This window comes from Poecilia reticulata, linkage group LG18 (assembly GCF_000633615.1).
Source record: "Poecilia reticulata strain Guanapo linkage group LG18, Guppy_female_1.0+MT, whole genome shotgun sequence".
In the NCBI taxonomy this organism is placed as follows: domain Eukaryota; kingdom Metazoa; phylum Chordata; class Actinopteri; order Cyprinodontiformes; family Poeciliidae; genus Poecilia; species Poecilia reticulata.
This window is the reverse complement of record NC_024348.1, coordinates 1,755,110-1,771,897: the sequence shown is the minus strand read 5'-3', so window position 1 is coordinate 1,771,897 and position 16,788 is coordinate 1,755,110. Positions and strand designations below refer to the sequence as shown.

General features: G+C 39.7%; 1 protein-coding gene across 3 annotated transcripts; it reads right to left on the bottom strand.

The window, feature by feature from the left end:
• Window positions 1-1,182: 1,182 nt before the first annotated feature.
• On the bottom strand, window positions 1,183-16,582 carry LOC103480187 (equilibrative nucleoside transporter 2). 3 transcript variants are annotated; one of them, XM_008435059.2, is made up of 13 exons: window positions 16,359-16,580; window positions 10,748-10,799; window positions 10,542-10,623; window positions 9,004-9,143; window positions 8,781-8,920; window positions 8,562-8,696; window positions 7,494-7,591; window positions 7,269-7,338; window positions 6,002-6,174; window positions 5,800-5,905; window positions 5,618-5,703; window positions 4,211-4,410; window positions 1,183-2,968 (listed from the first exon to the last, which is right to left on the bottom strand). In XM_008435059.2, exons 2-13 carry the CDS (start codon window positions 10,777-10,779, stop codon window positions 2,857-2,859), a joined length of 1,374 nt encoding a protein of 457 aa, XP_008433281.1. In that variant the 5' UTR covers window positions 10,780-10,799; window positions 16,359-16,580; the 3' UTR covers window positions 1,183-2,856. The 3 variants fall into 3 exon arrangements, with proteins under 3 accessions (XP_008433281.1, XP_017166041.1, XP_008433282.1); XM_008435060.2 differs by having other exon boundaries at window positions 2,857-2,968; window positions 10,748-10,796; window positions 16,359-16,582; XM_017310552.1 differs by lacking the exons at window positions 10,542-10,623; window positions 10,748-10,799.
• Window positions 16,583-16,788: the final 206 nt, after the last annotated feature.

Below are 16,788 nucleotides of genomic sequence, written 5' to 3'. Positions count from 1 at the left end.
CTGTCGTCAAGCTGTTCCACTCACATGTTGGGTTTGCTTTAAATTACAAATAAGTTTGAGACCAGTGATCAGTGAATGCTACATTTTAAGCCCTACTAACCACCCAAAACAAAAGGTTTTACACTTAGGCCTGTCACGATAAAACTTCCTGAACGATTCTCAAATTATTGCAATTAAACGATATTGTTTGAAGATCTTTTTATACTGATGGTAATGACAATAATGCAAGCACATCCTGACAAAAAGAAATGCACTTTATTTTCAAAACATTTAACAGGTAAAAAACATCCAAAAACGACAAAATGCACTTGAATAAAAACATAAAACCAAAGTGGAAATAAAAACTACATTCAACCAAGAGTACAGATTATGAAGACTGTATACTATATTTCCCTTCAATAATTAGATTTAGATAAAGATGGGCAAATCCAACTACCTGATGCAATAGTTCACTCCTCCCTTATGCTAATGAAACGAGGAAGTTGAGCATTTTTTCGCTCAGTGTCATTACTAGAGGGGGAGGTTGGGTTGAAGGTTAATACTGTTCAAGAGGGGGGTGAGGGGGGCGTTACTCGATTTTTACCCAGAAAGCACATGGACAAAAACCGTTAGTGAAACGGTCACTGGGACCGTTAGCTATACACAGACTAGTATACATTCCATTGAGGGAAAGTAACATATAAATTCCTCATATGTTAACATAAATGCTCGTTTTGAAGTATAAGCTGCTACTTACAGGCATTGCTTCAAAGAACTCGACCTGGAATGCGGCGTTCATTTGCTTTACCGCTAGCAAAACACCCAGTTTACACACTTCCTGCTAAAGAGCCCCCTGGTGGTTGAAGAAAAATCCACATATAAACCGGAAAATACAATATATGAAAAAAAATAATCTGAACGCTCTCTGGTATTGTTCAGGGGGCCAGATCCGGGCCGCAGGCCATAGTTTGGGGACCACTGCTGTAGACAAACAGTCTGACTATCTCATAATTATGATTTTGGATGTCAAAATTATGACTTATGGCAGGAATGAGCTTCCATAGAGGTGCAAATTTGAAAAATCTAGATAACATTTAGTATTTTCTCAGCAATGAGAGCAGGATTTGGGTCACACTCTGTAAACAATGCATTTAGCCAATTTTAATAAAACTACTAAAGATTTTGGTGCACCAAAGTTCTTTGATGAAAATCAACACGACTCAAGTAGAGCGAATATTTTCCTTTAAGATTTTAATTTGTATTACTTCACTCTAATCCTTTATAAACCAGCAGACATCACAGAATTGTTGAGATTCATTTATTGACAGGAAAAATGAAAAGATTCCCTTTGCTGAAACTAGTTTCTACTGTGAACAGCACAATGGATCACTACATGGTCATTTGGTTGGAACTGAAAACATCAGGACGCATTCTGTTGCTATGGATACATATGGTATACAAAAACATTTTGCTTGTGCAGTCCAATGTCCTCTCCAAAGTGGGAACCGGAACATACCCCGGGTCGTGCATTAAGGCAACAGAATCCTAAACTCCCCCAGAACATTCAAGTCTCTTTAAGAACCCCCATCGGTTCTGATGGAACTGGATTTCATGCATTAGTCTTCATCTAACTGCAGTGAAGTTCTGCCGTCTCCCCACCGTGTTGTTGGTCCGTTTTACAGCAAATGGAAGTTGAGCAAAAATCACCAAAATCAGACACTTTCAAGGCTTTTTGTTTGTTTTTCTTCTGATCCCATTGTAAAGAAAATGTGTTGAAGTAACAGCTGCCACATTGTTGACAAACAGGAACAGGCCTAAGTTCTGAAAATTATTTTTAGTGGTAAACAAACAAAACACTCCGGCGCTGTCAAAATGAGAAATAAAACACCACGAGTCGGCACACACTGTAAAACACACACAGTTCATCTGCCACTAAAACAAATCGGAACAGGTGTTTCTATGACGGACTGGGAAAATAAAACCAGTTCTTTTTACTCGGACTGAAAACCGGCTCGTCCCAAACGTTAAAAAAGTATTTTATTTTCAATACTTTAAGGAAAACCAAAAACAGATTCCATAATTCGTTTTTTTTTTTCTTTTTTCAGATGATGTGGAATCTCTAGATAAAACCCAAATGTTAGTTAAGCAGTTAAAAAGTTCAGATTTCAGACTTAAATGTTAAATAAATAAAATTGGGGAATTTGAGTACGGAAAAACTTATGTTATTTTATATATATATTAAAAAAAAAGAAAGTTAAGGAGCTAAATGCGCAGGAACCCTCTGCTGCTTGGTCTTTAATCAGGAAATAAGCAAAGCTTCTCATCACATGGAGCCATGTGAACCCGCAGACTGGAACAGAATGTTGAAACACAAAACAATGGCACCTCACCAGTAAAATTTGATGAGGAAATAAACTCATACATAAACAATACTGGTACTAATTTAGTCAATATGGCAAATTGCCCGATAATAAACATTTCAGCCACCAGATGGCAGGATTTACCATCAAATTAGCTTGTACTGCTTAGAAATCCTGTTGTACCTGTTTCTTTGTTGTTGTTCTGTTCAGCTTTACTTCCTGTTCCGTTCATTACAAAACAACAATGTACAAATAAAAAAATAGAAAAATATTTGTCTTAAAACAAACATCTACAAGCGATAAAAACCCATAAAACTGATGTGGTTTTAGAATGATCTACGGATTGTTCTGGATCGAACGTCTTGAAATGTTTCTCTGTTCCACTGTAACGACATGCTGAGCAGAACCAGTTGTACTTAATATGAAAACTAATATTGGATTTGTTTTTAAACATAAAACTGACAGGGTCTCCTTTAAGGAGTGTAGTGATACCTTTACCGTGCTGTTTCTATGGGAACTACACCAGAATCCTGAGGAGGAAGGACAGGGCGGCCCCAATGGACAGACCCAGGGCCAGGAAGAAGGTCATCAGGGCTCCTGCAGTCTCTGCATCTTTAGGCTCCACCAGTCTGGAGAAACACCACAGAACCAGTTGATTTTAGTCGCTAGTCACTAAAGACTATGCTGTTCAGAGTGTCAACATAACAAACATACATACGTTTTCAGTCATGTTGCACAAAAAAAGATTTTCCATTCAGTAGAGTCAGAACAATAGTTGTGTTTGTTTTACTGCCTTCTTGAAAATTATCAACCATCTTTGTTTTTGCTTCCTTGTCCCGTTATTGTTTGAGCTAATCAAATAGAGGAGTCCTCAAATGATATCTGCCTTGTTTAATCATGTACTAGCAGAAACATTCCCAAGTTGCACCCAGACCTGGTTAGTCAGACCATCATGCACAGAACCTGTCTGACCGTTTAAAGTTCAAATTTTTTTGTTGTTGTTTTTTTTAAGATGAGGCAATAACTAAAATTCCAGAACAGGTGAGAAACAGAGTTGATCTGAATGAGACAAAAAAATGATATGGCCTAGTCAAAGTGTGGATTTGCTTTGGTCTGAGATGCTGAGTTATATGACCTTTGAAGAGGTCAACCAAGCTCAGAAATGAGAGCTGAAATGGCGACTAAATGATGAGATGACTAAAATATCAGCCTGTTTCCAACAGCAAGAACCAGATTTGGGTCATTTCCTCTTTAGAAAGGTTTTCTGTATTTAACCAGCAGATTTTCTAAAGTTTGTTTCTGGTTGGACGTCAGTCGATAAATACGGTTCTATATTTTACGAAATTAAAGAGAAAGCAAGAGGCGTAGCTGTGAAAAGACAAACACTTTGTGTTGTACTTAATATTTTGCATTGTAGAAAAACGAAGACTTATTGTAGAAAAAAAATTAATTGAATTGTAATTTGTAAGTAATAATTTTCTTTAAAAAAAAGTGGACCACACAGAAACAGTGAAGAAACCACAAATGGCCCACGCGCCACACTTTGGACACCCCTGCTTTCATATGTAGTCAGCTCATTTTTGCTTGATAGTAAAATTAGCTTGAAGATCTTAAAAAAATAAAGAGTGGCAAAAAAAAAAAAAAGCAGGAAACTGAAGAAATCTGGAAGGGAACAAATCCTTTCCATTCGTACTGTACATCACCATGGCAACCCAGGAACGTCAATCAGAATTACAGCAACAATGGCTGCAGATCATTTCCCTCCAGATTTATCTCCAGTTTAGCTGACAGCTGAGCAGCTGGTGGAGTTGTGAACCAAGTGGGACAGAGTTCAGGGGTCAGAGGTCAGCCACTTGCTGCGGTGTACTCACTGCGGCGCGTAGGACATGGAGAGGCACACAAAGTAACCGCTGGACAGGGAGAAGAGCGCCATGATGAGGGCGAAGATGGCGTCGTGAGAGAAGGCGATGGGCAGGTAGGAGCGCTTCTGGACGTTACAGAGCATCAGCAGGGGGATGAAGATCACCCTGGAGACCACCAGGGCCGGGAACACACGCGACTCTTTACCAGGCTGCAGGGGAGAGGAAATGTTTATTTCACATATAATCCTCCCACAGGGAGATTCCTCTGGCATTTTGAAACCCAGGTCTATTTCATTGCGTGACGGAGGGGCCAATAAAGGTGTTACTAATCTCTTAAATCCTGACGCAATTTGTTCAGCCATGTTCTTTTTTTGGCTCTAGTGGTCTTTATTTGAACGTGTTATTACAGGAAAGTAGGTAAAGAGAGAGAGAGAAGACATGTGGCAAGAGTCACCAGGCCGGGAATCGAACCAGCGACGGACACGTCGAGGACTGAGGCCTCCTTATGTGGGCTGTGCTTAACCTCTGCGCCATCACAGCACAGCCAGACTATTAAACCATCACAGATTAAACTACACGCAGCTGGGCCGGCTGCTACTGCATTAAATATAGGCACTTTTATCATTTATAAGAAATAAAAATTACGCATTATTATTATGCATACGTGTTAGTGTCTGAACGTTTTTTTTTTTCATTTTTGCAATACGGACAGAGCGACGGTGCTGGAACAGGGGTGGGCAACTCCAGGCCTGGAGGGTTTAGATGTGCCACAGGTACAAAACACTGGAATGAAATGGCTTAGTTACCTCCTCCCTGTGTAGATCAGGTCTCCAGAGCCTTATGAATGACCTAATTATTCTTTTCAGGTGTGGTGCAGCAGAGGCACATCTAAAGGTTGCAGGGCAGTGGCCCTCCAGGACTGGAGTCTGACACATGTGTTTTAGATGCATCTCTGCTTCAACACGCCTGAGTCAAATTATGAGGTTAGCAGGATTCTGGAGAACTTGACTGCACTTAGGAGGTGATTCAGTTATTGGATTCAAGTGTGTTGGACCAGGGAGACATCCAAGACTTACAGGACACCGGCCCTCCAGGACCAGGATTGCCCACCCCTGATTTAGACCCTCTAAAGAGAAAAATACTGTCAGTAAGCTAAAAAAAGAAACAGATGTCTAATAAAATATTGTGAGCTGTTGGTATTCAAATCCCATGCAAATGCTATTTACAGACAGCCTTCTCTTTTAGCACACTGTAAAGAGAAAGTGAAAAAAACATAGAACTACCTTCACCAATATACATATACATTACAGAAAGACGAAGGTAGTAAAATAAACAAATGCCGTGAGACCAGCTGAAGCAGGTTGGCTAACATCAGTCATTCTTGTTTTCTAGGGAAGCAAATAGTCAGGTTCTCACGCAGCGTATCCATGTAGTTATGGTCCGGCCAAACCAGTCGTGAATGTTGAAAACCAGGAAGCAACACACCTCGATGAAGACGTGTTCTGAGAGAGGAGGGACAATTTAAGTGAGTAAAACGACGATATATCGGCTCCATGTTCAACACAGATCTTCTCTGAATCGGCGCTGCTCACTCTTACCCCATTTTCCACCTGGGAATGCTGTTTTGACGTCGGCAGTGACAGCGGGGAATACGGACAGAGTGACGGTGAACACAAACGTCACGCAGAATGCCATCACCCAAATCTGATATTTATATATATATAAAATGGTTTGTATTATTTAAAGAAGCAGCAGAGAGAAAACAGTTTTTTTGTTTTTGCCCAGAATTTCATCCCGTACCTTTTTAAACACCTCCAACACAGAGGATTTTTCTGCAGAGCTGTCGGCCTGCTCGCTCCTGTCTGGACTGGTTTCCAGCTTGGCCTCGTCCTGACCGCTGCTGCCGAGGGCTACGCTGGCCACCGCGCCGTTAGCATGGCCGTTTAGCTTCCCGTTCTCCAGAGGGGTTCCGACTGCAGTTCAGAGCATTCTGGTCAAGATTTTCGATCTGCTTACAGCTGTAACCAACAGTGCATTCACACCAGTCCTCTCTGTCCACTTCAGTCCAACTCCAGTCCGTTTGTCTAAAAAGTCCGGTTTGTGAATGTATAACTGAACTCTGGAAAAACGCTCAAAAAATACAAATCTAGGTCTCAGTTCAGTTGAAGTGAACTCTGGTGTGGTCCGAGGGCATATGTGAACGCCAAGCGGACTGGAGACCGCTCCGAAAGCAGGAAGTGGACTACAGCACAGGGCATTCTGGGTGAATACAACCAAAACAAACATGCTCATTTATCGCTAGCAGAAGAAATGACTTGTGGATTTTTACCAAACACAAAAGAGAAAACCTGCAACTGCTAAAATCTGACACCACTTTATTTTATGAAGAAGGGAGTTGCGCTAAGTGTCTTCTTCAGAGGTTTTCATGTCATTTCTTCCAGTGGTTCTTGTTGCAGTGAAAGAAAACCACAACAGCAGAAAATGTAACAAAAGTTGCAATTTTGCTCTCGTCTACCATCAGGTGTGGAAATCATAATTCTCCAAAACACTGACTCAACCAGCTGAATAAAAACACACACACACACACACACACACACACACACACACACACACACACACACACACACACACTACTTTTGAGATTTTAATTTGAAATAATGTGAAGTTTTCCTTCCACTTCACCTTGTGTTGGTAAATATATTTTTAGTGACATAAAATGTCACTAAACATATATTTAAGTTTATGGTTGTAAGGAAATAAAAGTGAAAAAGTTCTGTTTTCAGACAGACCATTTGGGTTTATCAAATCCTTTATATCCTGTGTCTAATTCGTGTCAGTGGAGGCTCCTCAGGGCTCGAAGCTGAATGGAAAATGTGAGTGAGTGAGTGTGTGAGTGAGTGAGTGAGTGTGACATCTAACAGAGCCATCTTTGTCTGGCTTTTAACTGGATAAACGGAGAGTCAACAAACCTAATGAGATAATGTTCCAGTGAATTGATTTGATTCAGTCACACTGTGAAGCAACACATTTATCGTCCCATCTCTGCTCGGCCTAAACAAAGTCTCACCAGTCAGCAGCTTGTCCGTTGTGCCTTCTTCATACTTGCTGCTTCTGTTCAGGTAAAACTGAGCAAACTCCTGCAGAGAAACAACAACAATGGAATCTCAAACAAGTCCAGACAGCACTATAAAAACATGGCAGAACTGAATTAGTCAGGCAGACGAACCAGCTTTTGCTGTCATAAAATGACAACTTAAAGGTGACGGTCTGAATGGGGCGGTGTTGTACTGACCAGGCGTGGCAGCAGCAGGTAGCTCAACAGGGTGACCAGAGTCCCCACACACGGCGTGATGAAGTAACCCAAAGCTGCAGACTCAGAGTCTGCTTCGCCTGCGTCACAACGGGGAACAGAACCAGACTCAGCATGAAATACGTTCTTAGAAATAAACTGATTTTAATCAGGGTTTGCACGCTTTTCACCACAGAAAATTTCAAGCATTTTTACGGCAAGTTTTCAAACTTTGGAGATGAAAACTATACAAACAAACTAAAAGGAAAAAAAAGAAGAAAAAAAAAAAAGACAGTTTCAGTTCACTGTTATGCGATATTATTTATTAGATATCAATAATGTCTTGTGAGTATTCTATGTTCTACAGCAGAGGTAAGGTAAACAAAAATATTTTTAAAAATTAGATCTCTCTCACATACACCTGACTGGTTCGAGAAATAGAGTAGTTCACAAAAAGAAATCTTACCAAGTATTTGTGGCCTGGTTCCTACAGGAACTATCTAATTTCACTTGAAACAAAACAAAACTAACTTACAATAATTAAAAATTAATTAATATTGATCTTTAAAAATATAATCGTCATTTTTCTTATAATTTAAAGTGTCTAGTTTCACTGGCAGATTATTTCACTTATAACTAGTTCTTTTCCATCAATATTAAAGAATTATTGACTCAAAGCAAGCTCCCATATTTAGCTAAAAAGTTACTCATAAGTTAGTTTTGTCTTATTTGAAGTGTATTAAAATATTTGCACTAATAACTAGACTGGAAATACTCGGTAAGATTTTGTGTTTTTGCTGTGTGAAACAAGAAATGTTTAGTCTGATTTAACTTCAGTGTGGAAAAAATGTGCCTTTTTATTTATGCATGAAAATAATCAGGTTAGAACTGTAAATAACGTTTTTCAAATTCTGTTTTTTTATCAAACGTTTGACTGACTTTATTACAAAACTATGCAGTTTAAACATCAGGCACATTCCTTGAAAACACCTAAATGAAAGCGCCCATTTGTAGCAGTTCTACTGCGTTGCTAGGCAACCGAGTGGTGTTCTGAGTTATGTGCTTGCTCACTGGCTTTGGCGAGCAGCATGGCGATGGCGGCGAAGGTCCCGGCGAGGCCCTGGCCGCTCATGAAGACGGTGCTGTACTTCTGCGGCAGCAGGCCGACCAGGCCGAACAGGCTGCCCTGCAGCACGGCGCCGAACGCTGCGGAGCAGCAACGCCATCACAACACGAACAAAAAAAAAACAAAAACATGCTTATAGACACCTCCAGTCAAAGAAAACTCACAGTTGATGAACCAGATGGTCGCCATGGTGACGGAGAAGAAGAGATCCGCATGCATGTCCACTTTCACCAGGACTGCGGTGAGGATGAAGAGCAGCAGGATGAAGACGAGGCTGCCTGCGATGCGGATGGCCTCGGATATCCTGGAACAGAAAACGTTTTGGCGATCGGGTCGCACCAGGACCGACAGGTCATCCCCGAGGCGGCACCACCTGTTAGCACTGACCTCTGGTACATGAAGGAGTTGAGCAGGGTGAAGACCAGCAGGGGCAGCTGGGACAGAAAGGTCATCCAGTTGTTGAAGTGATACTCCTTCCTGACCACCGTCCCGTTCGTCTCCGTGTTGTTGAGGCGGCTTTGGAAGTACTGCCGACAGAGCAGGAGTCAAATCGGACCATTTATTTATACTGGACATGTGGAAACAGAGCTGGACTTGGATCTAAATCATTCTGTTGTACCTCTAGCTTGATGCTTAAAGTTGTTCTGCTACTGGAAGGTGAAACTCTAATCCAAAAACAAATTTTTTTTTTTTAGCAGGTTTTCCTCCAGTATTCTATTCAAAAATACTTTATTTAAAAAATACTTGATTTTTGAAAGGAAATCAAATCCAACTCAAATCATTCAAGTATATTCAAAGAGTCGTTGTGGATGGAAGGATCTCCACAAGCAGTCAGTGTTGCAGTGAATGTAAAAGAGCCTCTGACCGAAGACTACTGCTGTATAGAAAAGTCTCATCACCGTTATGACAGGCTAACTAGTTGTGAAGCGATTGACTTCTCTAGCAACTAGCTCGACAAATCTAGCTGCTTTTGTTCAAAATAGGGACTAGCAACAAATCTAGAGACTTCTTAGTGGCTGGAATAAAAATAAAATGAACATTTTCAGAGACAATAACGTTTATTCTGACCATTGGACAAATATGTAAATCATCATATTTAGTGCTGAACTGATTGCAGTTTTCTGGCCGATTACGGGTCTTTGAAAAGCCTGACCTGCTGATTCTGATTTAGGTCAACACCCATTTCATCTTTTTATCTGGAAAGATGCCATTTGTTCTCTAATCAATTAATAATTAACTTACCTATGTGAACTTTTAACTAAGAAGGTAAAACTGAAAGCAAATGGTTGAAACTGGATATTATTTTATGTTAGCAAAAGACACTCATTACTTCTTTCAGTTTGCATTAGTAAAAAAGGAAGAAAAGCATGCCTCCTTTTTCCTTTCCCTTGATCAGGCACGTCGCCAACAGACTGTGTTTTGTTCTGACTCTTTTCCATCAAGAGACATTTTTACGAGATCTGCTAAAAAAAGAAAAAGTTTGGAATGTAACCAGAAATGCCTCTTGGGTTGTAGGAGTCATTTTCCAAAGCCATGTGTTGCGTTTGTCTTTAGAACAGTCGGACGAACCGTTTGATAGCAGAGTTATGGCAACATTGTTACCATCAGTTAAACTGCAGCCAGCCTCTCGTTCTTTCCAGTCATTAACTGATGCCGTTTGACTTTTAGAGCCTCTGCTGCTTATTGTTTTCTAAACTCGACTCCTGACAGTTTTCAGTTTTCTGATGTAGGACTTACAGGATGATGCTGGTCATTTTTTGGTCTGATTGAGGACAGAGTCATTTACAGCTTGCTTTACAACACATTTCCTGTTCTAGAGATCCCTCTCCTTCCATCTTCTCCAAGTAAACCGCTGTTGGACCCACATCCTGTTTTTCACATTCTGTCAAATACATCATCTCTATGGAAACCGTTTCACTTCTTACCAGTGAGGCAGTCATGAAGAAATTCCATGGCAGCAGCGTTCCCAGGCCTAGAATGAAGAAAAAGATTCCCACCAAGCAGAACCTAGGGATTATGGGAGGAAACGGGGACAGTGGGAGAAAGAAGAGAGAAAGATGGATGTAAAAACCAGAAGTTTCCATGTTGGTTTTATGAATAAGACGAAGCGACGGTTTGGCGTTTCACTCACCGGTCCTGTGGAGTGTCGGTTCGGCCTGTCATAGCGATGTTTGGAGTTTCTGCTGAAATCAGAGAAATAAAACAAACATCACGATCTGTGAAATGCTGAATATTATGACTAAGTATTTATAGATTTCAATTTTTTTTTAAAACAGAATTAGAACCAAGTGAAGCTAAAACAGCCACTAGAGTTCTTGGGTAGAACAGATTTACAGACGACAGTTTTTATTTTATATCTTAAACAGTTTTGGCTCAGCTACTGCTCTGAATACGTGTCCTTTGTTTCTCCAGTTAATCGACTACTAAATTAGTTGACATTTCAATAATCAATTCGTCATGATTAACCCGATTAATTGTCTCAGTCTTACATGTGAAACCGATCTCACCCACCAATCTTATCCGCCTCTGCAAATGTCTGAAAAATCAGCCACTGTCCACAGCCATATCCTGTGAGAGAGGACTGACCAACAGACCCGCCTACCGCGTCTCGTCTGAACATGAGTGGTTAATTATGGTCACCCCACTGTTGCTGACTTAGCAACTTTTTCCAACAACAGCAAAAAAAAAAAAAAAAAAAAAAAAAAAACTGGCATCGGCGAAGATCAGAATCAGCATCAGCCAAAAAAACTGCAATCCGTGCATTTCTTAACATTATGGTTTACCCATTTCTCAAATTGTCAGAATACATGGGGTGTCCTACACTGTACATTTTTCTACTTTATTTACATCTACGTCTGTTTTTTCTACATTCCAGATCATATTTGATTTAAATCATCAAATCAAGTATCATTACTTTCTTCTTGTTGATTGTTTCAAACCTCTGTGAGACACTTTGTTACATCCGATTGCATTTAAAGTGCTCTCTAAATGAAGCCTGATGGATTTATCGACAGAGCAGAATCCCACTAACATCAGGAGTGAACATGTCCTCCAGTTAAAAGAGGAAACGGACCGAAGGTTCAATAACTTCCTGTTTGCTCCGACCCCCAGAGGCTGGGAGCAGCAGCCCAGTCACTGGAAACACTGCAGTTCAGTCTGACCTCCTCTGGTTCAGCTTTGTGCTGAACAGATCACACAACATCAGCAGTCTGATGTTGTTCCTCATGAACACACAACATCGGGAAGCCTTAGATGAAAAAACGACAAAAAAATAACCCAACAACCTGATTTTTGTCTGATTAATTTTCACAGAATCATCTGTCCTCGTCTCTTTTCTCAGCATTCAGTTTTCCTGTTTCTAACCAATAAAAGTGCAGGAGTCACAGTCATGGAAAAGTAAACACGCATGTCTCCATCATTCAAACACCACAATGCAGTACGCACACATGCACATCAAATGACCTTGGGACCATTCACAAAACACCTGAATGTTTAATCACAGTGACTCACATTAGCTTCCTTTTACCAGGAAGTAGTCAATACCAGGAAATAGGTTTATTCAGAAGTCATAACTTTAGTTCACAGCATGAAAGATAAAGTCAAGTAGAACTAATTAAAATATGCTCGTAAATTATGAACCAGGGAAAAACAAAGGTGATAAAAACTCCTGGTGTTCTAATAAAACATAATGGCAAAGCTCAGAAAGTCGCCGCCTCCGGCTTTAATTTTCCCCAAAGCTTTGTCCTTCTGGAGCCAATGACAGAGAAAAATCCCACTGGGGATTAATGATACACTGTTCTAGCAGGGGGACGGACAGGCAGCTGTTTGTGTCTTTCAAGGACAAACCGCCTCAAAGGAGACAGTCTGAAAGCCTCCATCCCCTTTAAAAGCTTCTTGAAACGCTTCCGGTCTCTTCTAAAAAAAAACCTCTTCTGACCCACATTACCTACATGTTTTACTACAAGTAGTCAGAACAAAGCAGAATTAATTATGTATTTTAAGCAGAATATGACAAACTAGGAGATCAATTTGATTCCCCCCCCCCCCCCCCAAAACTTCACTTTTTCTGTTTTCATTTTTCTGAATTCCATTTTAGCTATTTATGAACCCAAACAGTATGTAATGATGTGAATGACTAAAAATGAACAAGTCAATAGCAAGAAGTCAACATTTATTGTTATTATGTATCACAACCAAAACAAACTGCTGTAGTTCAGCAGAACACGGTGACTAGCTGCAGCTAGTTAACTAGCTAGTTAGCTTCTTCTGCATGTAATCATCGTATCCTCCGGTCAACCGTGTGCCGACAAAACGTACAGAAAATGTTTCTGTATGTTTCGGAAATCTCTCTGGCCCTGAATCTTGCTCTGAACTTTGAGTGATGCATTTATTTTCTTGGGAAGATGTTGGTGTTCAGAGTATTTTATTTTTTTTGCCATTGGTGACCGATTCATTCTGTGTGTAGAAAGGAGTGGGGAACCCAGCGTAACCAGGTAACGGAGGGTACGGGAGCCAAAGTGGCCAAAACATTACAGAAACTAATTATCTACCGCAACAAACAATCAATATCAATAGAAAATACGTCCGACAGAACATTCAAAAATGTCAATGAATTTCAATCCAGAACCACTCAGCATTCTGGGGGATCTAGGCAAAGGCTTTAGCTGCTCAACGTCTCACGGTGAGTTATGTAAGACGGGTACCATTAACTAACTTACTCGCTTTTTGGTTACCTAGCAAAAGCCTGTTGAGTAACTTGTGCAACAGCATTTTTATGTTTTGCCACCAGGCTTAAAAAAAGAAAAACACACAAAACAATCGTGGCGTGAGAGGAGAAAGTGAGTAAAACAGCTAGAGAGGAAATTAAGGATAAAGCAGGAAAAGTAACGTCTAGCAGCATTTCAGATTTTTAAAACAGAAATCTAATCTGTAATTACCAGTATTGACAATTATGGATAATCAGAGCCATATCGTCCGGAGCTACAGAATATCCTTCCCTTCTCGTCAATATTAACCAGAAACGCAAAAATCCGCATTTTATTGTGGATTCCACTTTGTTTATTCCGACTGACCTGTCTGCCTCAGACATCCTACATACCTGATTTCAAGCCGACAATCTCAAGATCAGCTGAACAAACTTTTACTATCCATATTTGAATGAATTCTTCCCCCCTAAATCACACAGATGTGTTTCCTCTCAAGTTTCAAAGAAAACAAAAAAAACAACAACAAGAGATTTCAGGCTGAATATTCAATGACTGCGAGAACCTCTCTGGTTATTTACTTGTCCCTTTCTCTGCTCTTAGCAACAGTAATATTACCTGAGCTTGTCCTGCTCTTTGTCCTCAGCCCACTAACTTTCACCCAGTTAGCTTCTGTTGCAACATGAAGCAAATGACAAAAAGATTAGCATGATCTGGATGAGATCCTCCCATATTTACCTTAAAATGCCACACAGAACAAGTGGGATCTTGTTTCATGCCAGCACAGCTATTCTTCAAGCATGGATAAAAAGCTTAGTTTATTTCAAAGGATCACATTTGGGCTTTGAAATCATCCTACATTCATAATATTTTATATAACGCATTTTACATGTAACGTCTAAAATCTAGGACTGCAAGTTAAAATGAGAAACTTTATTATAATGAGATATACTCTCATTAAAACACATTTATTTTCTTGTATAGACAAAGGTCACAACAGTAATGTCAAAACAAAGTATCTGGTGAGAAAACCGAGTCAGAGGTCGTACTACACTTTTTTGTTGTCCGTCATTTTGATTTTTATCTGTTAATTTTTTAATTATATCAACTATTCTGTCGCATTTAATATTCAAACAAGTTGAACAAACAATCCAGACCCCATCACACATTAATCAAGCAGATGAAGATAACCAACTTTTTCTCCACAGTGATAGAAACCACAGACTGAACAATTCACTTAATTGACTCCATATAAATAATAAGCGTTTCACCTGCTGGGGTCTGAGCACGCAGCTTCACTTCCTCCTGGTTCGCATCTACAGGTGAAATCTGCCCTAAAGTTTAGATCGGATCGGACCCGACCCGACCCGACCCGGACCGAGTCGTTAGACATTATGTCTGAGCCCAACCCAACTTTAATCGGAGGCTGGAGCCTGAAGTAAACCTGTCCCAACGTATTCATTTAATTAAGATTTTATTGCTGGGTTTTCAGAGCACCATGTTGCTCTGACCAGTCTTCACATGGTGCTCTGAAAACATCATTTAACGTCTTCCAGTTCCAGTTTGTCTTTTGTTGTTAAAAAAAAAAAAAAAAAGACAGTCAAAAACAGAAAATATTCCATTAACGCAATCCCTGTTATAAATTGTCACAATCTGTCAGAGGGACATATTTTTACAAGAAACTATAATTTTTAAAGAAACATTGCTCCTGTATTCATTTCCTTGCTCATCAGTCAAACCCTTCCATAATAATAACTTAGCAACTAAATCCATGTGGAGACAGCTCTGTTATAAGAAAAAATAACAACATACTTGTAAGATTACATTTATCCATTTGTATCAACTCATTTAAATTTAAATTAAATGTCATTTGCAGCATTAAGGAAACTGTTGCATTTCTATCTTAAATATTAAATGTTCCCATGGATACCATACCTTGAAACTGTCATGTTTACCCAACATCATCACACTCATCAGGTTCCATGTCATGTCAGCTACATCACACACATGTTGCTTGTAGTTTTACAACAGCCTTCATTTGAGCAATAGTTTCAAGCTTTAACAGTTTTCAAGGTTTTGAACCCGTGATGTGATAAAAAAATCTCAAAGCGCATTCATTTGTCTGCATTAAGTTTCATAAAAGTTGTGTCATCAGAAACATCCAGATGTGAACCAAAAGTTCAGATGTTTCACCGATCATTAAGATGCTTTGTTGCTATTATTACAATGATGCTGAACTGTAGAATAAACTTCATTTTAAAGTAAAGTGAAAGAGTAATACTGAAGTTCCCATCTAATGATGGATCAATGAGATAGTTACAGTATGACTGTAAAAGGACTATCAGTAACTAGCAAACCAGTCCAACATCTTTTTCAAACAAAGAACGTGTCATTGATGAGACACGTGTTCATGTTAACTGTTTAAAATAGGCTAACAGGGGCCATTAGGTTTTTGTGGATTCAAAGATTTAGGACACGTTTGTAATGAATGCATGCTTTCATGAACTATACACTATTCAAACATTTGGAAATTCTGATTTTATAGTTCATTTTGGGGGCCAACATGGAGCCATCTCACAAGAGATGTTTTAAACTTGTTGATGTATATGCCTGCATATTAACGTACTGTAATTTGTGTGAGTAAAATGCTTTATTGGTTTTTTTGTTTTGTTTTTTTTGGTAATGGGGAACCAAAACTGGCTCTAGGCCGCCCGGAGGCCCCTTTTTTCTAAATACGGTCCTATGCGCACCTGTTCGGCTAATTTAAGAAAGTAACATTATCAACTTCATCCACAAAACAATAACTTGGATGTTAATGTTAATTCATCACAGATATATTAATATCCGTCAGTTCAAACACATAAGATTCATAACAGAGGGAACATAAGCCGTGAGATGTTTCACCACCCAGACCACAGGAAACTAAACAACTAACTAATTTGACAATTTATTTAATATTTCTAATTAAAACTTAGGAGTTTAGCTGTAGCTCGGGCTCATGTTTCCACGCCACTCTTAGCTAACATGATATAGACTCACCTTGGGGAAATGTTCCCGTTACTATGTCTCTCTAATGTTCCCGCCGTTCATCGCGAGCTTTTTACTATCTACACGGTCTGATACGACTGAGTAGAAAATAAAACTATATAACTATCTGTTTCTGTCTAAACACGTGGCGGACAAACTGCGGCAGAATAAAACGCGGACTCCATTAACACCGCCGTCGTGTCAGCTAACTCCTCCCCACTTAATGAAAAAAAAAAAACTGAACAAAAAAATCACTTCCGTCTGGCGGGCGAGTCACACAAAGCACAGGATGTTCCGTTCTACCTCCACTGTAAACCAGCTAGGTCCGTCAAACCTATTCTGTTCATCACAGGAGGAACCATAAAGTTCCGTATATTCCACGTCAGACATGTGAGGGAGGCACCGCTCTTCAGAATGAATTTATTAAATGTCAGAATCTAAT

Excerpts from the sequence above, each read along its gene's own strand:
- LOC103480187 (XM_008435060.2), bottom strand. The coding sequence starts at position 10,779 with ATGACAGGCCGAACCGACACTCCACAGGACCG. Across the intron at positions 10,624-10,747 it reads ACCGACACTCCACAGGACCG|GTTCTGCTTGGTGGGAATCT; the intron begins GTGAGTGAAACG and ends CATAATCCCTAG. Across the intron at positions 7,339-7,493 it reads ACCTGCTGCTGCCACGCCTG|GAGTTTGCTCAGTTTTACCT; the intron begins GTCAGTACAACA and ends GTTTCTCTGCAG.